The sequence below is a fragment of the Streptopelia decaocto genome, assembly GCF_964273445.1.
Source record: "Streptopelia decaocto genome assembly, chromosome: 1".
NCBI classification, from domain to species: domain Eukaryota; kingdom Metazoa; phylum Chordata; class Aves; order Columbiformes; family Columbidae; genus Streptopelia; species Streptopelia decaocto.
In genome coordinates, this window is record NC_138663.1 from 74,355,814 (window position 1) to 74,381,139 (window position 25,326).

At 40.8% G+C, this 25,326-nt stretch overlaps 1 protein-coding gene across 1 annotated transcript; it reads right to left on the reverse strand.

The window, feature by feature from the left end:
* Positions 1-25,104, reverse strand: PARVG (parvin gamma). Its single transcript, XM_082043063.1, has 13 exons — positions 24,928-25,104; positions 19,942-20,043; positions 19,370-19,434; positions 16,175-16,277; positions 14,955-15,095; positions 14,444-14,559; positions 11,963-12,018; positions 11,052-11,074; positions 9,004-9,065; positions 8,831-8,899; positions 7,594-7,695; positions 3,656-3,728; positions 1-1,709 (listed from the first exon to the last, which is right to left on the reverse strand). Exons 2-13 carry the CDS (start codon positions 20,018-20,020, stop codon positions 1,630-1,632), a joined length of 969 nt encoding a protein of 322 aa, XP_081899189.1. The 5' UTR covers positions 20,021-20,043; positions 24,928-25,104; the 3' UTR covers positions 1-1,629.
* Between the last annotated feature and the right edge of the window lie 222 nt (positions 25,105-25,326).

Below are 25,326 nucleotides of genomic sequence, written 5' to 3' on the forward strand. Positions count from 1 at the left end.
GACTTGCATACAAAAAAGCATGTATTTCTCACTTAAATCATTCAAAACAGCACACACAACTAACATTTGCTAGAGAAGCAAACTTCTTGTAGATCCACATTGGACCACACATTGGATTTTTCTCTGTAAAAACTTAACAAACTGATCATTGGTACAAAAAGGATTAGGCCCAGGACAGATTGCAGAACTCTTTCCTCCAGCAGCTGTGCAGTATTGCCATTTTCAAAGGCAGGACTCAAAGGCTTTTCAGCATTACTATCTAAGGATCTGTCTTAGGCCATGTGATCCAGAAGCAGACACAACAAATTCTCTTCTGTAAATGCCAGCACTCACACAAGGCAAGCTTTGGTTTCCCCTTAACACACAGATGGAGGATCAGACAAGAGATCAAATGTCAGAGGCACTGACAACAGCAAATTAAATCAGTTTAGAAGGAAGCAAAAATAATATCAAAACTTTTTTTTTTTTTAATCACATCTCAAGCTTTATGCAATACAAACATGACATCATTTTCAGGCCAAGGGAGTAGATGGAGGTTTTGAAGGAATTATGGTTTAAGACCTCTGACAGTGACAGCTAACACAAATTGCGGCTAGCCTTGCTGCATCCAGAGGAGGCTTCTGAGATGTTTGGGGATGCTAGCTGGACAAATTCAGCTAAGAAAGTCTCAGAGGAGTTTGAGAATCCCTACAGTGTGAGTTTGCTGTCAGAAGTGACAAAAACTGAGAGTTTCCTTACTGCCATCCGTGATGGCTTCTACTTCTACCAGCTGTGCAGGAAGCCAGCATCGATCCGCCTCTTACCAGAGAGAAAGTGTGGTCGTGTTATTCGCTCCCATATGCTGCTTGACACAGGAATCAGCATTCCTGCTACTCACACATTACGTTAGGGCTGCAACAGGCTGGAGCTGGCCACAGTTTGGTGTTAGCTTCGCAAGGAAATAAGGACATCTTGCCACAACTGTGCAGGAGATCCCTCTGTTACTGCGCAGTCTCACATCAGCATGTTATTCTGTGTCCCTTTTCAATACTCCAGCACGTAAATGGTAAAACTTGTATCAAGCACTTGGCAAGTTCAAATTTCATTTCTGCTACCTATTCATTTGGTGTCCAATCGATGTGCTCTTCTCTTACAACAGCCGGCCACCCATCTACAGAAAGTTTTGAACCTGAGATTCAAGCGTGTCTTCAGTCTTTCCAGAGACGCCATAGTGGTCTTTCACTCCTTTAGTTTCCAGAGTGAATCAGAAGCAGGAAAGTAGGGAGGTTGCAATAACAGCTTCCAAATTCATCTCCAGAAGCAAAGAATCCAGACTTCACAATAAACACACATTGCACCACTTTGCAGCTTTAGGGGGGCTCAGAGAGAATAAGAGAAAGGGGCTGGAGCAAGAGCTACAGCCACAGAATTACACAGTGCACTGGACCTGGACACACACATACTTACAGTTATGCAGACTGATTTGTGAAGCCTTGCATGAATACATAGTTGCATATACAATGTTAAAACAGCAAGTGTCAAACACAAGTGCATGCACATAAACAGTGGCAAACAGAGCTGCGAAACCAAAAATCAGAGCATGACATGCTAGGGAAAAAAAAAAAAAGCCCAAGCTCTTGGCCTTGCTCTTCATGTTTCTTTGGTCTTGTATTTGGAATACAAGCAATACAGAACACGCATTGTAGTCTTCATATCTCCATTCACAATATCTGTGGATACACAATAAACAACAAAACCAGATGTGAAGTATTAGCAGTCCCTGGAACAGAAAGAGACTGCGACTGCCAAAGACAATCTTCCACCTTTCCCCAATTATAACATGAACGTAGACAATCTAGCTGTAACAAGAAGCAAAACAGGAACTATAGAGCTAGAAAATTATTTATTTATTAAATGCACTTTAGGAAAAAGGACCTTCACTGCACTATCTTGCTAGAAGACAGGATAAATAATTCATAGTAAGAAATAATTCTTCACTAGCAGAGAACAGAGTAGATAATTTAAAAGGACTTTACAGCTATAGATTTTATGACTCTTTTATGACAGGAATCATGCTGGGAATTACCTGACACTTTATTTTTTTGTTGCAATGTTTCCATCATGTTTTGCTGCTGTTGGTTGGTTGCTTTTTTTTTTTTCATTTAGTTTTTAGCTTGCATGTTCTTGGCTAAACAAACTGCTCTCATATCTAATAACTGCAATGGGAGAGAGTAACTGATTTAAAGTGTGCATTGTTTTTCTTACAGTGCTGTAAATCACCAGGAGAAAGACTAACAATGAAACACTAGTAAATGAGATCCTTGAACAGTCTAAATATTATAGCTGTAATAAGTACCCCTAAATCATATTAAATTCAATCACTAGCTGAGGATTTTCCCAGTGAAGCTAAAGGCCCTGCAGATATTGGCACCAGTATTCCTTATACTGATCGACTCCATATTTGAGGCAGTGCAGAATGGCCAGATGGAAGGAAAGCAAGCATGGGTTTAACTTATTTTCCAAAGGTGGATCTCAGCATGGAGACCTGAGCTTGCACAGATTACTCCAAAGTTAACACAAATAGCTTTCCAATCTCCTAGCTCTGTGCCATATGGCAAAAAGCCCACAATTTGTGCATGCCCATCATGCAAACTTCCAACATCACCAAATCATTAGTGGGAAAAGAAAACAAAAGAAAAAGCAAAAAAAGTCCTAAATTCTACCCTTCTTTCTCCATGATGTCACGGGTTACTTACTGAACACATGCACCCCCTTGCTTATGAATAACTAGCAGAGAAAGTGATGATGTTTTCTGCTTTTAAAAATTTATTTTAATTCATTATTCAGCAACAAGCTTTTGAACTTGGTGGAGGAATGACAGGTTGAGGTTATGTGCCCTGTGAGAGGTCAGGCTGAGAAGTCACAAAACTACCCATTAATGCAGCCACATCCCTCATCCCACTTGGAGGTGGTAAATTTTTATGTGGTGCATTTTTATAATTGGAAAACTGGACTCTTCCAAAGGAAACTTTTTTTCTTTTTTTCTTTTTTCTTTTTTCTTTTTCTTTTTTCTTTTTTCTTTTTTCTTTTTGTGCTGAGGCAAGAGAAAGCAGCATGTATGGACTTTAACTCAGCATCCACTTGGAGGCAGGAGATCAACATTCAGCTCCCAGGTTTGAACTAGACAGAATAGCAACCTAAAACCTAGGTACTTCACATTCAGGAGACCGACCCACCAGCTGATCTGGGTTTGAGTTTCTGATTTTCGGAACATATTCTGCGAGTTATCTTACCACAGGAACAAGCTTGTTTTTAATGCACTAAAACTTTTTATAAGATAGGAAAATAACTTTCCCTCCAGCTCAGCTGCTGTAATGTCCCTAGGAGCGGCCGCTATTTTAAATCTTTAACAAATACTGACTCACTAAACAGTTTAAGTTTAGTATAAAGTTACTAAACTTATAAAAATACAACATTTTTAGTATAGAAATATCAGGTGTCCAAAACAATTCTCAGCTTTATTACTCTTCATTCTGAATGAGGAGCTATGGAACAGCCATATAATGAAATGTGTCAGTGTCACACTGCAGAACCTACCTTCTTCAATTACCCTAACTTTTGCTCAACCAGGATATTAGCCATTCTATTCCAGACAAGTTTGTGTGTCATGACTCACCTTCAGAGTTCACAGAAAAATTCAGAAGACCTCCATCTGTCAGTAAGTCCAATGCAAGGTTAACGTTGTGAAGCTGTCAATGAGAGAGAGAGATCAACTTAACAGAAGATATTTTCCACCCAATGGTGCAGCGGCCAGGAGGTTTTAAAACTTATTTCTCTAGTTGCTGAAGTAAGATACCGATTCATAAACATGTACTCATATTCATCTCCTTCGTTTTGATGGAGTACTCTTCAGAATATCTACCAATTATCATATAAAATCCATCTCCAACAAAATGTATCCCATGAGGTGGGTAGAAGAATCCATTTATTTAAAAACAGACTTTGTATGTGAAAGGCTTGTGTTAATGGATGTTTCTACAGGGGAAATAGGTTAGATTCATAACTGGATCTAATAGATGCATGGAAATTATTTCTCCTTCTATAACAATGTCCATATGCTTACCACATTTGGAACAAACGAAAAATACATAAGGAAAAAGGTTTCTCTATTACATTCAGAATTACAAAGACTGGAAATCTTCCCATCAGCTATATTTCTGAGCTACAAGTTTATGCTTAAACATACAAAGATGTCTATGAATGATAATAGTAGTGATGATATCCTTTAATTACTCATGAGGAATTAAACTTATGTCTATGAATGAAGGCTGGGGTTTTTTCCTGTCTTTTCCTCACTTGCTTTTCTCTCCATTCCACACATAAAAGCAGCATCATACACATATGCAGCAGTCAGGAATTATTTTTTTAAAGTAATATAACATCCCATCAGTAGCTTCTAACAGCTTAAGGGCAGTTGTTTACTTAGCTGGTAATTAGCAAGCTCCCTTCCTCTAATGAAGTAACAAGACCTGAATGAACTTCAAATTGTCTCTTCATACATTCCTTAGGCTACTGAGCAGTTTATCCTTTGGGAGGCACGTCATAACTGCTGCCGCGCTGTTCCCTATTATCTTCTGACAATAAGCACAGAGGGGTCCCCCACGCATAAGCCAAGCAAAAACTGTGTGCTCTGAAGCGAGGTGATAGATTTATGTTTTACCTGGTTCTGTGGTTTACAAGTAACTGAGACTGACAGTTCAGATTCGGGCTTGTTTTCTTCCTCTGATAGCCAGCAGACAGGAGAACTTAAGCTCATACAGATCTACACAATTTTCTGATCAGAATGAATACATCAAATGAGTCCTTAATGAACCAGTAAAGGTAAAAAGGGCACATTTCCCTCTCTCTGGCGTAGATGAGATTTCAAGGAATGATAGTGTGCACATTTCAAAACAAATCTTCACACAGAAATAGTGATAATTACTAAAGAAAGGCAATCCAGAAAAATCAGTCATTTCATCTAGCTGAGCTTCCAGACTCAAAAGAGCCCAATGATTCTCCGGGATTTATGACTGAACAGAGGTCAGGACATGTAGGGTCTTTCAGGTCTGGGCCTGTTTTCGCAAAAGTACTGAGTTTGCACAGTTGTGATAAGCACAAGGACTTTCCTTCATCATCATCTTCATCTCCCAAACACACAAGTTCACCCCTAATTTCAGCCTGATCTATTTCATTATTATATTCTTTGCCCCAGAATACTTACTTTTCTACACAAATGAGTGCCCAGAGCTGGACTTTCTTAGTTAATTAGTCATTTTTTTTTTAATTTCAATAAACAGCCAGAAAACCAGCAACAAAACTACCCACACAGCGTGTTGTCTTCTTGAACCTGTACGTGGGTCATCTCCCAAATTTCTGGTTTCCTCACCCCTTCTGTCCCTGTAACGTGAGGTTCTGCCATGCTTATTTCTTGTTTCTATTTCTTCCTCACTATCACTGCTTCCATCCCAATTTCCCCTCCTTGCGATTCATGAGGTGTACATACCAGCTATGAACATCACGCTTTCCACTTGAATGGAATTTGATGCACCACTCATAATGGTGTGTGTAGTTGTCACCATTTTTACAACACAAATTACATGTTTTAAATCTCAGCAAAGGTTACATTTTCATACTTTACTGTACCAATTAATGTCTAAAATGACAGGGAGTTAGAAAGCACAGAGGAATTGAAAGACATTTTATGTACAAATGACAGCTGAACTATGGTCACTTGGTATTTTTAATTATATTGGCATCATGCTTTTCATCTTGTAATGAACACCAGAAGAGAAACAAATGGTAAATACAACTTCTGCAAGCCATTCAACAACAAGTCCAATACTTGAAAGTAACTTTGCTAAAAGAAATTACTAGGATGTAGAGAATTGTACTGAACCAGTACACAACTCCATTATATACTTCTCCAAGGCCAGTGACCAGCATGTCCAGGGTAAGAACTAGAAAGTGTGAGCTCTGATTTGTACCTAAAATGTAGCGGTAACTAATTTCTTGAAAGATATCTGTGAGGCTTGAACAGGGCTGATGCAAAAAGAAAAAGGTTATCTATGAAATTCTAAATACAAATTAAAAAATTTACTTCCTCTGAATAAAGTTAATTAAAATGTTAAAAATTTATTTCCAAGTCAATGGACAGGAGCAAACAATTTTGAAAACTGAGTAAAGGAGGATAAAGGGAAGAAAAACAACTGCAAGAAGTCACCATCCCTGGAGGTGTTTAAAAGACATTTAGACGAGGTTCTTTGGGACATGGTTTAGTACTAGAGGTAGGTTAAGTTACGGTGGGAATCGATGATCCTGAGGGTCTCTTCCAACTGAAAAGATTCTATGATTCTAAGGAAATGCTTTGATTTTGTTTGATTCAACCCTTCAAAATATATTTTACCAGTTCTTATTCATCTTAGATATAAAAAAATTCTGAATTTTCTTAATACCTTAAACAGTCATCAACTGATAGCAATGGATTTTTGAACCTAGGTCTCAAGCAATTATGATTTTAAATATTTTGATGAAAAGCTCCACAGGAGTCTTTATTAATTAACATGGGACCTCTGAGAATTTTAATTACAAATAAATATTGTCCAGGTGCACTAACTGAGGTGAGGTTGGGAATCAAACAAAAGCTTCATCTGTGTGGGGAAGCTGTAATGCAAATGACACCAGAGGAGACATTCCCTTCTCAGGCAGCTCCCAAGCAAAAAGGATTTGACACATTTTACTTTTAGAAATATAACTGAATATAACCCAGGAAAAATAGCTAACAGTTTCAAGATTTTCAGAGCTATTCAGTGACCCAAATGAAAAATCCCTACCCACACCAGAGCCAATTTGAAAATATCTCAAATATCTCAAAATATATCAACATCCTCGATCTGTGGAGGAGGCATTTACATCAGCAGCCCATCACACGCTACCTACTGGCTGATGCCACCCTTCTCTTTTAAAGGACTGATAAAATCTGCCTGATGGAGGTTGGTAAAGGAGTCAAGCAAGCCTGGCTGGGTAGGTTACAGCTCCCTGCCTCTGGGAAGGAAAAAGATGTAAATTCTCAAGAGCTTTCTAAGCCCATAGGGGGACTTCAAAAAGCTCTGGTCATGTCTTGATTAAGGTATATTTTTAGAAAAGCGTAAGGAAGCCTATAGAGATCCAGTTCTGCTATGCAAGAGGTGATAACCATTTAAAAATGTTGTTTGCAGGACAGACTTCCAGGACATAGCATACCAATTCCTTCTCACACAGAGCCTCTGTATTTCACTGGAAGGCTTCAGAAGCATGTATTTGCCTAACAAATGCAAGTAACAATAGATTTCCTCCCATGAGAAAATAATTAATTTTTGAGAAGGCATTGACCTGTTCCAAGGTATTTTTACAGCATCAAGTACATGCATTTGTAGTGTCCCAAACCACCATCCTGCAAACCCTGTGCATGCTTACGACTTCATATGCAGCAGTGAGAGCTAGAGCAAGAGTCAGAGCTCTTCACTGACAGACAGAAGCATTAAACACACAAGAAGTCTGAAGCCTCAAGCTCTAAGTAATTAAATAACAACCTACCATCTCTGTGCTGCTGGCTGGAGTCAGGAAGAAATCCCTTAAATTCAGAAAATAACCCTCCAGTTGTCCAATTAACAGAAGTAAGATAACTCCATCTGCAAACTAGATGAAGAATGAACATTATTTCTTATGTTAGCTTTTAGTAAATTACTCCAATAAATGCCATTCTAGCAATAAAGGAATTTAAATGGTACACTGGCAAGCAGACAACCTAATGACTCAGCTCCTCAGCCTCTTCTACAGTGAACATCATATTTAGTTACACAAGGCTCCAAACTTCATATTAGTAAAAATACTACGTTGTGAAAGTACAGCTACTAAAACTATTCCAGATGTGAAGAGACTTCAGACAACCACAAGCAACGAGCATATACCTATAAATAAAAGTAACTTGTGCCTAGCGTCTGAGATTTATAACAAAACACTTGCAAGACTTCCTTTCTTATAGCTGCCCACCACGAAAACCTAGAAGAGCACCAGAGCACAGCTCCACTTTTCATCCACGGGGCATAAATCGCAGCGACCGCCACCGCTCCGAGGTCCTGAGTGCCTGGAGCAAAGCAAGAGGCGTGGGTTGATTTCTCCTGCAGTTATTGCCTGCATGTTTGCAAAGGCAGCGAAGAAGAAGCCAGGAGGGACGTAAGTCCCTGAGCTCATTTCCCATCGCTCGCTAGCTCCCTGGAGAGGTGTGGAGACGATGCTGCAGTTCCCCGGAGGCAACGGCCACCAAGGTGCTGCAGTGCCTCTTCCACCACACTGGGGCAGGTGATGCCAAGTTGCCTCATGAGCACTTCTTCTGCAGTTTCATGAACTCTAAAGAAGCTCAGCGTTCAGAGGATGGGACTTGGAAATGCAATGACAATCAGGCCTTTCTACCGTGAAGCAAATCCAACACTAAAAATCACTAAGCACCAGCGACCAACTTGGCTTCCAGTTTAATTGTCAGAACACCCTTATTTCCATCCTGACAAAAAGAGCACCCGTAGTAGTTGGGCAGACTCTGAAAACTACCCCCTGTAGCATTACAAGGGCAGCATTCAACACAAAGCCACATTTCTTCACTACTTATTAGCTTCAGAAATGTCAGAGTCTGAAGCCTGATATCTTAACCTGAAGCTACAAAGAATTGTTATGTTGCCAAGTTTCAAATTACTACAACAAAAAGGAGGAATCCTAATGGTGAGAGGAAACACTCAGATGACAAAGCGTGGTTAACATGCAGCTTAGAGCAGGCTACCTGAGATTCGATGTCTTTCACATTCAATCCTAATTTTCCAACATGCTGGTTGACAAACTGCAAAAATACCTAAAGAAAACAGAAGAGGGTGGAAGAAGAGAGAACTTTTTTCAGTGAAGTAATGAATTATGCTTTACCTTACAAATTTTGATGTCTGTTAAAAAGTAAATTACCTTTTTTACAGCATCCAGTTTATCTGGAGCACGGCTGAATAATTCATCAAAGGCATCATCTTCTGTATCAAAACAAAAGTAATTGGTATTATTTGGAATAGCTGTCAGAGCAGAAGTTTAAAGTGGCTCCAGAAGGAGAAAGGTGTTCACACCTTAATAAGCCAAGAGGGAAAAACATCACAGGGAGACAGGGAAAAATCCTGGTTTTGTATTTATCAGAGGACAGGGTGACAGGGTTCCCTTCAGCCTCACTACATCAGAGAAAACAATTTACTTTATTCAGCTCTGTAATTTTCGCCTTCAGAGGTTCTCAAGATTTGTGCTGCCACCAGTTTGAGAAATGGCTAAGTTTCACATCGCTACAGTTTACCTCTTTTCAGTATGTTTTTTAACCCTGAACTTCTGGGATAAAACATTGCAAGCGGAGAAGAGCTATACATTTTACTGCTCTTCCCCAACAGAAATGACAGTTACATCAAATTTGCAGGGAAAAAAAAAAAACCAAGCAAACCTTGCTTCAAAAAAAAGCAAACTAGATATCGGGTTTGGAGACACTGCCCTCTTAAAACTCACAGACTTCAAAAACAACCAGCACTGCCATCCAGTTTAAAGGCAAGCTCCAAGCCTGTGCCAGCAAATCTGCACCAGACAACTAGCATGAGTTTAAAGATTTCAAAGGAAAAAAGATCCATTGATGTCCTTGTGAACACCCGCCTCCACCTCCGTTTTCAGCCCAGGTTTAGCGAGAGCAGGATACATCTCATCACAGTAACCTGGCCACAAGTCTGCTCTGGTTCAAGCATGAACAAAGCATTTGAAACACCTTTAAAAATCAAGGGTACTCTGGCAGCATAACTAAGCGGAGAAACAATTTCTACGGTGCAGGAAAGCAAAGGCAGCTTTGCTTAAGCAAGTTTCCTCCCAAAAGCCAGCGACAGAGAAGCCTCTGCTGCAAACGGGTTTCCTCAGGCTTCTCCGTTCTCCCTGTTAGGGGGTTGCTGCAGGAGCAACGTCAGGGAATAGGTGAATCCATCAAACAAATCACAGAGCAACAGTCTGAAACCTGCAACCATCTCCCAAACTAGAGAGCCCTCTCCTGGAGCCACGCTTCGGGATTTCTCTCTTTGTTAAGCAAGCTGTGTTAAAAATAGACAGAGGGAGCATTTTGAAGAGTGAATTGCAGATTTCTCTTTTCAGCAGAATCAGCCCACTGGAAGAAACACCTAATTACAGGGTTGGGTTTGTTGTGTTGGTTTTTTTTTCACAATTTCAGCCCACACCAGAAGCCACTCAGTGGAATAAGTGGCAAATATGTATTAAATGATATCGTTTGCACCTCTGCAAAGGATGAAAATGCTAACATAAAGGGCACAGCAGAGAATTAAAACAGTTCTATTGATTCATTGGGGATGCAACATGCTCCTTTGGAGCAAGGAAGGGCAGCTCACACTGAAGCCTGGGCAGCGCCCAGGCCTTCTGCAGGCTCTGCACACAAGGACATTTTTCACCTCAGGTGTTTCACAGTCCTCAAAAACCCTAACTGTGAAATCTCAAGGGACACTGGCTTTACTGAGCTGCCGTCCGTAATCAAGAACCAGTAGATATCAAAATCTCATTTTCAAACTGCAGAAGATAAACTATTAAAGCATTGAAACTGGTAGCAACAAGAAGCACAATTCTCAAGCCATTATGCTCATAAATAGTTCCAACAGTGAATGAGGTCAAGGCATAAATCCAAGATACACTTTGTCCCTCAGTCAGGTCTTCTCTGTTGGGTTATCAATCTACTCTGTCATCTCTTGTCTCACCTCCGATCTGTTTCCTGCAGTCCATGGGCAAAGTGACCATCTAATTCCCAAACTGTATAGTGTTCATATGAACAGATATTAATAGAAGGCATTTGGAGAAAAACACTGGGAGAAATCCAGGAATCTCCATTAACTCTAATAGGAGCATACTGATTTTATCATGAAGCAAAAATGGATCAGAATGTGGTGTATAATAGCACATAATAGTGAAACACTGAACTTGGCAATGCTAGTACTTACTTGACTGCGCTTCTAAATTCTCCCTGTAATGCAATAAAAAGCAAGAATTAGAAAAAGCATTCAGCAGAACTAATCTTATTCACAAGCAAAGTTTATCTGGGCCATCAGCTATCTTGCAAAGCAAGAGATACAGTACAAAGTGCCATTAACTTTATGACAGAGTAACTTTTTAACAGACATTTTAAAGTATACTGTATATTTGTGTAGGTTTTTGGAAGTATTTGAGATTTCAACTGGCCCACAGACTAATGAACATTTATTTTATAAACACAGTCCTTAATATTGTCTTCCAATAAGCTACTCATGATATTAGAGTTAGAAAATGTTCTAGTATATAAACAATGATAGTAGGAAAATCTATTTCTACTTCTCGGAATTATGTCCATATTTTCTCAGTACGTAAATGGCATCCTACTACTTAACTCCTTTAATAATGACAGTATTTCATGAACTTAGCAAGCTCAAACCTTTCTCTCACAGTAAAATAAGAACTGCCTCCTTTCTCTTTATTTAATGTCGCAATAGCAACAAATTAAAAATAGATTTAAACCACTGTGACTTTAGAAAATTTCCAGTTGAGTCTGGGACGGGTAAATTTACAGTACTGTATTTTTATTATTATATTTGTCATTATATTTCATGGCAATTGCAAATACTAAGCCTCAGAAATAATCATACACATTATTTTAGAGAAGTTTATATAAAGAAGGGCATTATAGCATAATACTGAATCTGAAGGGGGGGGGGGGGGGAAAGGAAAGAAATCAGAGAAATGGTTTGCATGCATATGCATGCTTGGGTTTATGCTTTTTGTCATCATCATGATCACAGCTATTTTTTCTAAGGGGGAAAACACCCACAATATTTCCTTTTTGATTGACAGTGTAAAAAACAGATATATCTCCTCTTACTTGTTTTCTGTGATATATTCCACCGCATTTACTGTCTTTAATCCTCTGGAGGTGTTCTGTTGAAAGGACAATAAATATTTTTGGTTTTGTTAAACAAAAAAAACCCGTAAGCATTAAGGAGACTTTCATGACCTGTTTGCTGCCTTAAATGGTTACCAGAGAGCATTTATTCAAGAAATTCAGTACAATTAGTACTTTTGGATCTTGCTGCTCCCTTCTGCTCTCCTCACTCTTCAACCAGAAATTACATACTTCTCCATCAGAGGAAGCTAAAGGACAAGCACATGGTGCCTCAGCTGGTGAAGTTCAGAGGTTGACATGTTCACCTGGAGTTTCGATGATGCATCAAGCTGCTTTGGGCAAGCAGCGATTTTCTTGTGCACCTCACTGCGCTAAGGACTCTTCAGTTTTACAGCACTGGAGGTGGTCACTTCTGCTTTATAATAACCTTGTGTCATGGCCTGCCACCCATCGGATCCCTCATGCAGAGGACCTAGGTTTGGTGGGTTGCTTAGATTTAGGTTAGCAATTCTTACTATTCCTGAAGCCACCTGAGATCTCTGCTTGTGTCCTTGCATCTTTTTTTTTCCTTTGTATAAAAGTTAGCACTCCACATAGCATCAAAAACCAGTGCCTCAACCCAGCTGACAGTTTGAAGAGATAGGAGAGGATGGGCATGCCTGCTGCTTTATTCAGGCACCCGGCAAACATCTCTTACAGAAAAGTCTTTGGTGTTTGCCACTCTCCCCTTTTAGTCAGTGAAAAACACCCTCTGTTTATACACTGAGTCAATTCCTTTGGGTCAACTCACGGTTGAAGAGGACCAAACCTGCCCCACCAGGGCAAGGCAGGTCATTCCTGCAGGCACATGTCACAGAAAGGCCCAGGCCTTCTCCAGTCTCCCTTGGGCTTCCTCAACATTTCTCAATCCTGCCCTCAGCCCCTCTTCTGAGGTGTGCCTTCATGGGCTTTCCTCACTTTTGACTTAATGACTATCATTCCCATTAATATATCTTACGGGAAACCAGCTCTCTACCACAACTCCATATCTACACTGCCGCTCCTCCCTCTCTTAGGGTTAACAGCCCTTTCCAGTGCTGTGGTTTCATGGACAATCCCTCCTGATTTCTGTGCAGCTGAGGAACTCACAGCCCCATAAGGCACTAGATGGGGGGCTGCTTTCCTCAGTCTGGGTTGCCACCAGTCAGACCCACATGACAGGAGCATGGGCAGCAATGTGCAGTTTGGACTCCCATTAGATACCAGAGAGACCACTCCTCTGCTGGAGTAGTCAGCTGGGACGGGGCCACAACAGCAACCTTTGCAGAACCAAGTCCCAGAATAAACTGTCCCTCCAGGATAGAATCACAAAATAATTTGAGTTGGAAGGGACCTTCAAAGCTCATGTAGTCCAACCCCCCTGCTGTGAGCAGGGACATCTTCAACTAGGTCAGGTTGCTCAGAGCCCCGTCCAGCCTGGCCTGGAATGTCTCCAGGGATGGGGCATTGACCACCGCTCTGGGCAACCTGGGCCAGTGTTTCACCACCCTCATTGTAAAAAATGTCACCTCATGTCTGGCCTGAATTTCCTCTGTTTTGGTTTAAAACCATCACCCCTTGGCCTGTCATAACAGGCCCTGCTAAAAAGTCTGTCCCCATCTTTCTTATAAGTTCTTTTTAAGTACTGAAAGGCCATAATAAGTTCTCCCCGAAGCCTTCTTTTCTCCAGGCTGAACAAACCAAACTCTCTCAGCCTGTCCTCATAGGAGAGGTGCTCCAGATCTCTGATCATCTCTGTGGCCCTCCTCTGGACACATAGCTCAAGTGCACACTTTGTTTCAGTCCCAGTTATGATCTTCTGAAAAGGGAAGAACACTAGGTCATGCCATACAAACCACTTGCTGGCCTCCCAGCACAACAGAATTGCAACCCTGTAACGCAGTGGTGCTAATTTTTGCAATTATATCCCAAGCGGTGGGATATTTGATGTTGTCCTGAAGTCCCAGAGTTGACTTTAAGAAACAAAATATGGGAAGAAAGCATGTGGATCTCTGCTTGTAGAGAAAAACAACAAAATGTGACCCCAGTGCAGAAGGGGTAAAAACTTCCTTCCCTTAAAGATATAAATCCTCAGCATTAAACCAGTGTTATGATTTAAGAGTGCAGGCTCCTAATTTAAAACATGTAGAGACATAACAGCAGAATTTCCTTTTTTTTTTTTTCTTCTTTACAGAAATCAACAGCTGTTTTCAGTTTGGACCATTTTTTCTTGGATCAAGGAATAACACCAGCATAGTGTTTCTACCCTTCTAAAGATACAGTATCTGAACTGAGCCCAAAATGAGAGTCTAGTCCAGCAAACTCAGAAATTAAAAGGCACAGTCAAGCTGCTGTACACACATTTCTCCCTAATTCTAAGCAAAATAAGTATTGCGAAAGGTCTCTAGGATCTACTGTAAGAAATATTAAAACTGTATTTACCTCAACGGTGATTGTTTCCACTTGAACATTTGGAGGCATTGCCAGGTTGGGTTGGAAGTGCTTTGCTATTGCAACCAGAAGATGTAGTGTGCTCAGTAAGTCCTTTGTCAAGATAGCTATTCCATGCAAAGAAAGAAAACAATGTTTAGCATGCAAAACAATTAAACCTCACTCTAATATCCTAAATTCTCCCTGTGTAGAGGATCCCAAAGTTATGAAGGGTCACAATGCATATTAGGGTTTATATAATATCACAGTTCAGCAGTACTACACCTTAAAAGTCCTTTTTGTGAGACATATGGATGCTGAAGGCATTAAGTGTTCCATAAGCCACACACTTAGAGAATGCAGCTTGTATGACCCAGTCAGGTAAGATACTCCTTGTATCTCACTTGTGATTCAACTAGTAATGGAAAACAAGCCATTTAATAACTCTTCTGGCACCCCTTTGCCTCTTGGCAGTCTTATAGTGGAGGAGGCCCCATGATGGACAATTTTCTTCTGCACCTACATTCCACATTCCATTTCAGCTGACTTTCTTCCAGTTGCAAACACTTGGCCACAGCTTCCAGAATCACAGAGAGTTTCTGTCGCTGTTTTTTTTCTGTTAATGCAATCTTGTCAACATCCAGCTTGAGAGATCCTAGTTTTTCTTTGACAGAGTCCACATGAAGAAGAAGGATGTATTTTAACACCACCATAGGGAAAAAAAAAAAAAAATAGAAGCATAAAATAACAGCAAAGTATCCAAAGTGTTGTTTTAAATGTTTTATAACTCAATAGCTTCCACAAACCCACAGCTTTAGACCTTGTTAAACTCTTGTGCTCTCTGAAAGCCTCAGTAAAATCAGTGAAGCTCTGCAAAAGGGAGAGGACTTAAGCCCTCAAGCCATTCCTTGCAGCATCATCCCCCAACCCTAGAACGCCACGTTCTTCCTTTTCCTACGGGAAGCTACAGGAATCCAATGAGTGAATCTTTCCTGTAGACAGTGCACAAAAGTAATATCAGCTCACATATACAGAAGAAATCCCAGCTCATTACTCAGGCAGGTAAACTATGAAAATAAGCCAATCCTATTCGCACTGCTGTCCTCAGCCTTGGCGAAAAGAAGGTATGATTTGATAGACTTGCCAAAGAGAGTGAAAGGGGAGAGAATAATGAAGTAGGGACAGGAGAGATGGAGAAATAGAAATGAACCAACAGGCTGTTCCAAAAGGTCACATCTTTATACAAGCACCTCAAAGTGTAGAGAGCCTCTCAGATTTTCAGCAGTTCCAGCCCAGTACTTTAGACCTAGAACTTTTTCCTTTTTGTTTTTGTTTTGGGTTTTTCTTTTTTCCCCAAGCAGAAAAACACATAAACTATAATGCTGATTCCATCCAATGTTTCTGGTAGCATCACAAGTCACCTTTGTGCTCCTGGATAATGAAGGCCTTCCTCTCTTCAGAGGCACTGTAATTTCACACTTCAAAGTTAACTTTTTTAGTATGTTAACTAGCAGCTAAAAAGACTTTCTCAGAAGAAAAATAATTATATAAAAACAACAGTGGATCATTGGGCATTTGTTCAGAATTGCCATTATCACTGATGGCTCACAGTGCCCCGCTTTCTCCATTAGTCAGAAGTGGGACTTCAGCAGATCACTGCGACTGTGATTTGTGAGGTTTATTCTTTGATCTGGAAGTTCCTCCATAACGTGTTTGTGAGATAAACTCAAAGCAGCAGCTTACCCAAAAGATGATGAAGTACCAGCCCATCATACAGATCTTCTTCCAGACTTCTAACTACTATGTGTTCCTCTTTCAGAGATGTGTTAATCCAGTCAATCAATACCTATGGAGGAAGACAAAGCAGCTGGCAATTATATTCTTATTGTTTAGACAGTATAGCATTCAATGTTATACTTCCTGCATTTCACATTTCTCTTTAGTCCCTTTTTTTTGTTGTTAGTTTGGTTTGGGTTGGGTTTTTTGTTGTTGTTGTTTGTTTGCTTGTTTGTTTTTAAAGACAAGTTAAGCATTAGTTCTTCCTAACAATACAGAGCTCATTGGCCAATTTGGGGCAAATTTTCAAGTGAGATAGACATCTCACAAGTCATACACTTATTAATTTTGTAGAAATAGTTATACAGGTGGAGACACAGACCCTATTCCCACTTCCATCAGGGAAAAGGCTGCAGAGTTCACTTCCCAAGCCCTGCCTTTATTTGACACCAGAGAATTCACACATAAATTCAACCGTCAGACAAAAGTTTGTAAGAAAAGAGGCTTCACTCATTCTGTTGGCTGTTTCTTGTAGTCAACCATGTTACTAGCACTACTCCCTTTCCTCTCTTATTTTTGTTTTCTTTTTCTTTCAATTTTATACTAATCTGCCTCCAAATACCTATTTTTCTTTTTTGGAGGGGGGGTAGCGGGGAGAAAAGTGTTTTGTTTATTTCACTTTCTTACATGACAGTCCTTCCATCACCCTTTCCAATATCCTTCCTGCCTTTGCAAGGGGAAGCTGCTCAGGAAGCCAAGGGCTGGCTGGAAAGGAACCACATTCACAGTTACATCCCTTGAGCGTTGCAGCCCCTTCCCTGAGCACTGAACTCCTACAGAGGAGACCAAAGGAGCTCCTCAGCACTTCCCCGACCACGTGTTCTGCCCACATGTTGGTAAAAAGGAAAGAGGACCTGCTGAAGCAGAACTGAAAAGAAGTAGCCCCAGCTGGCTGTTAATGAGAACCTCTTGAAAGAGGGATGGGTACTGCTCGTATCGCTATTATTGCTACAAGTGAATATCTGGAGTTTGCTGTAATATCATCCGTACTTGCTGTAAACAGAGGAGAAAATTCATAGCAGATTTCTGTAAATTAGCCAAAATTGTTAAAAAAAAAAAAAAAAACAGTTTCAAGAAAAATACGTTTGAGATGCTTGAAACCTCACAACAAAAAAAAAATGCCTGGCTCTGGCACGTGTGTGAAGGAGAAGCTGTCGAAGGGTTTGTAATGTACTTCCTCAGCTACCAAGTAACAAGAATTTTCTAGAGCAGAAATCTGTGCTCTTCAACTAATGCTTGCAGGTTAAGACCTGGCGGTGCTTTAGACGTGCGAGGGACAGAGCGGAACCCCAAACATGACGGTACAACCAGGTGGAAGCTGGAAAAGCAGAAAGCGCTGCTGAGTACAGATCCATGAGACCCCTCATTTGCTCTCTTGCCTCCTTCCCCATCCTGTAGCCACCCAGCTCTGCTTTCAGTCCAGCTCTGGGGGCCCCACTCAGCTGCAGAGCAGGGTTTTGTGTCTAAAAATGAATAAGTAGGGAAAGGAGAAAAGGAATACTTAAAGAAGTTTGCTCCTGGCTTCCAAACATAACCGCCTTCTATTCTACATGTGGTTTGATATTTATAGTAACTGCAGTGAGCCATTTCACATTCCCTAGTTCCCCAAAGCCACGTCAAAATGAAAACACGGTGTAACACAGTCTTTCTCCCAAGTGACTTTCTTTACATCCCTTATTCTTCCCTTGAAGACACCTCCCTGTCCCCTCCTCCATTCCAATCTCTTCTCTAGAGAAGCCATGAACTCTTTTGATGAAGAAGACAATCAGTGGCACCCATAGGATTGCCTCCCTTGGGACCCAATTTCCACCTCCTCATCATCGAAAGAAGAGAAATTAGACAGGGAAGAACATTGTTTCAGGAGTCTCTGACAGGAAATGGATTAAGCACTGTAGCTCACAGGAATCTTCATAAACTGAGGAAAGCTCTTCATTTTTGGCAGTCTGGAAAGAACAAATTCAGTGTCTCTGTAGACAACATAATTGCTTTTTGCAGCATCACCTTTCAGATTTTCTCTTTTGTATAAAAAACATTATGAAAGCCTGACACAAAAATTAAATCTCTTTGATCAAATGTGCACAATGGTTTAAGAAAACGTAATATAGAAACATATATGTTTATGGATTTATGAATGTCATATAATATGCACATCAGCATATAGCCTAAGCTGGTTTTCATAAAATTTATAACAATTTTAGTATCTCTGTAGCACAAGAAGTGCTGGTCTCAAAAGAGACATGCCACTTTTCTTCCAGGAGATTTCAGTGTGCTCGCCTTCCCTTGGGCTGTGCCATTAGAGAAACACGGTGATTGAATGCACGGGGGAGATTTTCAAAATTACTTGGAAATAAAGTACTTTCCCATGAAATAGGATTCATCCTTCACAGTTACCTCAGGCAGACAATGTACCATGCAACAACTTGAAAGCTTTTCTCCTGACTTCCAGTGGCGACTCGCACACACACCCTTCATCCCTTCTCCCTCTGCTCTGTGCCATCCTCTGCAGCCTCATCCCAGCTGAGCCAGGTGCCACTGGTGACTGGCAGACAGGAGGTCGAAAACAAGACAGAAGACCACTGCAAATCAGCACAGCAACCCTAAACCTTGTTGCCATGAGATCAGGACAGCAAGCTTTCATGTATCCAAACATCTCTCTTCAGCCACAGCAAATGCTGATGTGGGTTTGCTTTCAGTCATGGTCCGCAGCTCCAGATGGATTCTCTTTGCTATTGCAAATGAATTAGCAGCTGGGTACTTCTGATGTGACTCATTCACATGTCCAAAGTTAGGAGAGGTATTATACAGGAAGAAACTCGGTTTTTAAACCTACACCTCACTTTACCCTCAGTAGTGACCACTTTTGGGTGACATGAGCATTTTAAGCATGGTCCTGTACAACCTCAGGCACTCTCTCACTGTGCTTAAGCAAAAGCTTTGGTTTACCTGTGTGGAGCTTAAGTGCCAAAAGCAGAGCTTATCCCCATCCATGGTGAGTGAGGGGCTGGGGGCAAAGAGCTGAGTAATTTACAGGGCTAAGCATCAACACAACAGGTTAAAACAACTTGAGGTGGGGGTTAAATAATACAGTAAAAGAAATGGTACCGATTTTAATTCTTCCAATTTGGGATTGTTGCTTGAGGTCGGTTTTATGATTTTCTTCTTCTCACCTGTGAAAGGAAGCAAAAAAGATCCATTACAATTATCAGATATGACTAATGCAAATTTGCTGTAAAATCTGCTATCAGTTTAATATTACCCAATATCACTAATTGCCATATGTAGAAACACTGTCATTTTTTATTTCAACTAATTCCTTATAATTAAGAAAATTGTATGTCAGACTACTAAGATTGCTGTTGGAAATTATGTTTCAATGTAATTCAAATCAGTGAGACCTAGACAGACCATTCTGGAAAGAAGAAAACAAACTTAATCAGATCCTTTATGTGAAATTTAAATTTCAGTTAAAGAGTCAGCTAGAATTTGTGTTGCTTCTTCATGATCCGCCTGTAGAGAGTCAGCAGCCAAATTACACACACAGAGCTTACTTATTGCTGCCAAAACCATGGGACCACTGCTGAAAAATACACAATTCATTTGTACTGCACATTTTCTGCTTAGTTCTTCAGGTCATTCCTTGGGCCTTTTTCTGTCCTGGGTCATAAAGTACATACCTTGAGCGATGACAATCTCATCCAGGAATTGATTAAGTGCAGCAGGCTGTGTAAACACATTTAAGAAGTCTGAGTTCATTGTCTTTTCTCACTCCTGGCAAACTGGTAAAAATAAGGTGCGAAAAGGAACATGAGTAAAGGCACGTAAAGATCCAAATTAGTACTAAGAAGAAAACAAACAAGCTGCAGGGTTTTTGTTGGTTACTATTTCATGTCTGATGGATTGCTTAAAAACAAACCAACAAACAAATAAAAACCCAAACAAACAAAAAAAATCCCACGAAACCAAAAACACCTGAAAAGGTATTTAAATGTGTGTAAAGAAAAATATGTTAAAAATATCTTCCATTTTTTTTCTGTTAATCATAAAAATGCAGGGGAAAAAAGCCCTGAAGTACTAAAACTTGCCTTAATCCATCTAATTCTGTTTCAATTGAATTATATTAGTAAAATCCTATTTCAACTGAAATTAAAAAACTTTCAATTTCTAGATATCAATATCTGCTATAAAAATGACCGATACTTAAGTATTAAAGCAGGAATACAGCAGTTAAATTACTGAGACAAGCTTATAAGCAGTTTCCTTTACCAGACCAGCTGGCATAGCTATGGGGAAACAATGATATGTTTCTGGGTAGCTAAACCCATCTTCACACTAGATTAAGTTGCACGGCTTCTAAAAGATTTTTTTATTTTAAACACAGATTGGAGAACGACTTTCCTTCCGACCCAGATGTTCTTGAAAGCAGAATGACAATACTCCATACAGAGGTGAAAATACCTTGACAGCAAACACTAAACTAAGGGTGAGGTTTTCCAAACCAGCTGGAGGACAGCAGAAGTCAGAGAAAGGAATGGGGTTGTTGGAGCTGGGTGGAGAGGCTACATAGCCATCCATGTGTTCTGTCCCAGATGAAGTTCATCTCTATTGTCAGCAACTATCTATGAATAAGAGCCTGGCATTGGTATCTCCCAGTCTTCTAGAAGCCGTGAATCAAAGTACAGTTCAAGCAGAGATTAGTCTGATTTTTTAACCTTGGGTATGTAAGATTGTGCCATGCTGCTTGCACAGGCAACACAGGAGAGAGCCAGGTTTTACAGGCACCTTACATGGTAGAAAATGTTCAGTTTTAAGTGCTTGCTTTTGCAATCTTAATGTTTGTGTAAAGGTTTTTCAGTCAAGTGCAGAAGACTAAGAGAACAAGAATGTTTTAGCTTGGCAAATACTAGAATTACAGCTAGTAGAATGATGAAAGAAGTAGGATGGCTCTTTATTAAACCAAATGTATGTTTATTCAAGCACAAGCAACCAGGGTTACATACTGGAACTGTACCAACAAATGGTTGTCTGCAAAGGTGAAGGGAACTACAGAAGGATCACAGCTCTGAGGCCTGGACAATGGTTTGTGTCACGGCAGCATCTGCAGTGGCACGAGTAAGAGATCTCATTTTTCTCAACAGTCCTAAAATCTGTGAAAGCCAGAGCAAAGGCTACAATAATATGATGACCAGTAAGACTTTTTACACCCCTCTGAGTCATCAAATCCCAGCTGCTGCTGGACATGGGGTTCCTGGTGTAATACCTCCTCACGGGTGAGAAATGCTCTCACTTCTCTCTGAAGTTCAGAGCTGCAGGGCCACTGTAGGAGAGGGCAGTCAGACTCTTTTTGTTCTTTTTTGACAGAAAGTGAGATGTCCATGTTAGAGGCTCACACGGGAGAGGACTCCTACTGTCTACCAGAGATGCCTGTATTAGGACCCCTCTCTCTCTAGCCTCCCTCTGCAATGAGTGGACATGGATATGCACCTCTGCGGTTGGACTTGATGATCTTAAGGGTCTCTTCCAACCAAAATGGTTCTATGATTCTGTGGTTCTTTAAAGAGCAATCCAGAGCATTTAAACGAGGGTCTACCCCTGCCTTGCATTTTTCACTTACCCCCTTCATTCGCATCCCAAAGAGGCAGCCTCAGCTGCCAAGACAGGTGCCCGAAGTGAGATGACCCAGCCCCACAAGCACAGTGGAACAAGGGAGTTGCTGCAAATGCAACTGCCTGCCTGTGGAAGGTCTTCAAAGTGACATTTCTCTCATTGATAGCTTTATACACCAAACAATATGGTGCTGCTCTGCAAGCCCTCACATATTTACTAAAGGCTTCAGTCAAAGTGCATTACGAACATGGATTTTAACATGGATTTTGACAAGCCAAGGATATTGGTAGAAAACAGTGATTGGATGCTTTTGCACATCAGTCTGGTAAAACAAATTAGATATAAAATTCCCAGGACACCACTAGGGGGAAGCGTCACAAGAGAGTAAGTTTCATTATGGTGGCTGCAAAACTGAATGTTGTCTCTAAAACAGTGTTTGGTAAAACAAGATAGGAGAAATTGAGTCATTTAGTGCCTGAGGAACAACCAAGCTATCTGAGATAAGACTGTGCAGATGTAATTAACTGAGAGAAAAATTTTAATTAATATAGAGCAATCTAAGGACGGCTTACTTTTAAATTAAGTTTCTGACAGCTGTTATGCCTTGGGAAGTCCTGCTTATAAGTCTTCTGTAATCATCTGTGTAAACCACAACTTATGCTAGCTCAGCTTTGCTGCAATACACAACTTGTGTATGTCTTAAACTTTCTTTGACTACTTACACACCAAAAATTCAGATGTACTGCCTGCCACATTTTTGGCCTCTGTTTGGCCAAGGAACCAGAAGCTGCTCTTTAAAATATAGTAGTCTGTATGAAAGGGCCTGATATTAAGAACTTGCAATAGCATAAGTTAATATCCTCTAAGGCCTCGGTCCTGTTTGTCCTCCTCAGAGCGTTGCAATTGCTATACTGGGTAAGACTAGCTTGCCTAGTGTCTAAGTCCCTTGCAGTACCCAGAAGCAGAAGCTTAGGGGGAGAACAAACAAACAAAACAAAACCAGCCAACCAACCAAAACAAACAACGACCACGAAACACACACCACAAAACATAAACAGAGCATGCACTTACAGATACTTCCCTAAAACAATCTCCTGAGCTTCATCAGCCTGCACCTCAGCCTTATTAAACCAAAACTTGGGCCCTGGTAACTAGAAGCAGTGAATGTATTTACTTCCCGTGAAGTTCCTGACCAGCTCTTGAATAGGTTCAGCAGTTAGGGGCTGAAGATTGTGGCCTTACCTTGTGTGAGGCAGCACCTCCTGTTGTTTGCTGGAGTATGCCACTTGCCAGCTTCCCCTGACACTCCCCACCAAGCACGGTGCAAAGGAAACCAACTGATTCACACTCCTCACGTTGCCATCTTACTACTCCATGTTTACTACTCTGTTAGTATCCTATTCCCTCAGCAGTCATATCTTTCCAAAACTGAGGAAGCACAGCCTACGTCTTAGCCACCCTTCACAGGGAAGCCACTCGGTGATACCTTCGGTCATCCCGGTCGCCCTTTTCTGAACTCTCTCTGGCACTGTCACGGCCTTTCTGAAGTGCTGGGAACCAGACCTGCATATGCACCTGGATTTGGAGAGGCACACCACAGTGTTTGCTGCATTATTCTCCATTCCCCTCCCTCTAACTCCCAACATTGTTTATTTGATCACTGCTGAGCACCGAGCAGACACTTCAATGGAGCTATCTATTATATCCCCAAGATCTTATTCCTAAATAGCAACACACCACTCAGAGCCCATCATTTATCTGTAGTGCTAGTATTGTTTTTTCCCCCCATGTGTTTCACCTCACATTTATCGACATTGATTTCCCACAGCCATTTCGGAGCCTGAGAACTGCAGTTCCTTAGCATTTAATAGACATGCTGCTTATTAGTAATAATTAGCATTCGCAAGCGTTCATGTGGCAACTTTAATTTCTGTGAGGCTTGATCCTAGACAGCAGCCTTTTAAAGAATAACATACCGCGGAAACAAATGGAACATGACTGGGTTGGGACTCCTTCTTGGGGTTAGCTGTTTCATGAGAAATAGGAAGGGACAGGAGATTTGGTTCTCACATGCAAGCTTCTGTGTTTGCCACAACCAGCCTCTGCAGCCCATTGCTCAAAGTTGCCATTCAGAGCTGTGAGTGACAGGCTGTTTTTTCCTGCCTCCCCCCTCCCACAGTCATTATTTATCAGTACCTGGAGAAAAGATCATTGTAGGAGACAACTGCTTGAATACTGATTGTAGAGGTATTTAATTATGACATTTTAAAATAAAACTGAGGTTTAATTATTGACTATTCAGATGAAACAGCATGATTTGGTCCTTCACTCTCTGAGAACATCATAGATGTCAAGGCTTGTCTGTTTTAAAGTCAAGAGGTGTTTTATTTCTCCTGTGCCACCTGCTGAGGCAGCCAACAAGTGACTTTTTCTGAGGCCAAGAGCTAGACGATTGCATGATGTTGCAATGCAACAACCACCAATAAAACAACTACTTCTCTAAGTGGGTCAGACGAGTTCCCTTTTCCTCCAGGATTCTTCACACAGTCTAGCTCCCAGGTATCCCCGATAAACAATATAAAGCATTAATGAGCTACCAGGGGTCTCTGGCATACGAAGTAGCTGCACAACATACACAAGGCACTTACCGGTGTTACCAAATCCTTTCAACTTAGTTCCTGTTTTAAAAGACAAAAGCTCTACTCCGCATGAGCTTAAATACATTTCCTAGGAACAGTTGTCCAAATAGATCACACAAAGGAGGGAACAAAAAAACAAGTGGGAATGTTGATGTCAAGAGTAATATTTCTCCCTTCAGAAAACCAGAATTAAAAAAATGAATCAGAAAAACAATGAGAATAAGCATTGTGAGTCCAAGTTTTAAAACTTACTTCTACTTCCTTGTTTAGTACTGGACTTTTCAAGAGCCATTTTTGCTCATTAGCATTAGAAGAAATGTTGCCTTAGCAAGAACAATCCACGTGGACACAAAGCCTTACAGTTTTAAAAAAAATAATAATAAAAGCAGCCAAAAGAGTCCTTTTTCACAAACTTACTATTCTCTTCTGTAGTAATTCTCCAGAAGCTCTTCCAAGATCTTTTTGCAGCAAGCACAATGAAGTTTTGGGGGAGAAGGGCCTGACGCCGTGGCTCGGAGCGTCCTACACCGAGGCTGCAGCCTCCCATGCGGGGCGGCGCAGGGGAAACAGAGTGTGTGAGAGGGAAGTTGCTCGGTGTGGTACTCACTGCTCTCAAAAACGAAACCACAGTCGTGTCCGGAACTTAATTGTCTGTGTGGTTGGTCCCTTGCTGGAGACTAAGATAAACAGAAACACAAATGCAGGAAGCATGCAACCCTGCAACTCCTGAAACAGCAGAAAGTATTGGAAAGATATGATCGTTCTTCCATGGTACTGAACAGCGTGGCTGTTTGCTGGTCTGCGTCTTTGGGGCAA

Excerpts from the sequence above, each read along its gene's own strand:
- PARVG (XM_082043063.1), bottom strand. The coding sequence starts at position 20,020 with ATGAACTCAGACTTCTTAAATGTGTTTACACAGCCTGCTGCACTTAAT. Across the intron at positions 15,096-16,174 it reads GGTACTTCATCATCTTTTGG|AAAAACTAGGATCTCTCAAG; the intron begins GTAAGCTGCTGC and ends ACTCTGTCAAAG. Across the intron at positions 8,900-9,003 it reads AACTGGATGCTGTAAAAAAG|GTATTTTTGCAGTTTGTCAA; the intron begins GTAATTTACTTT and ends TGTTTTCTTTAG.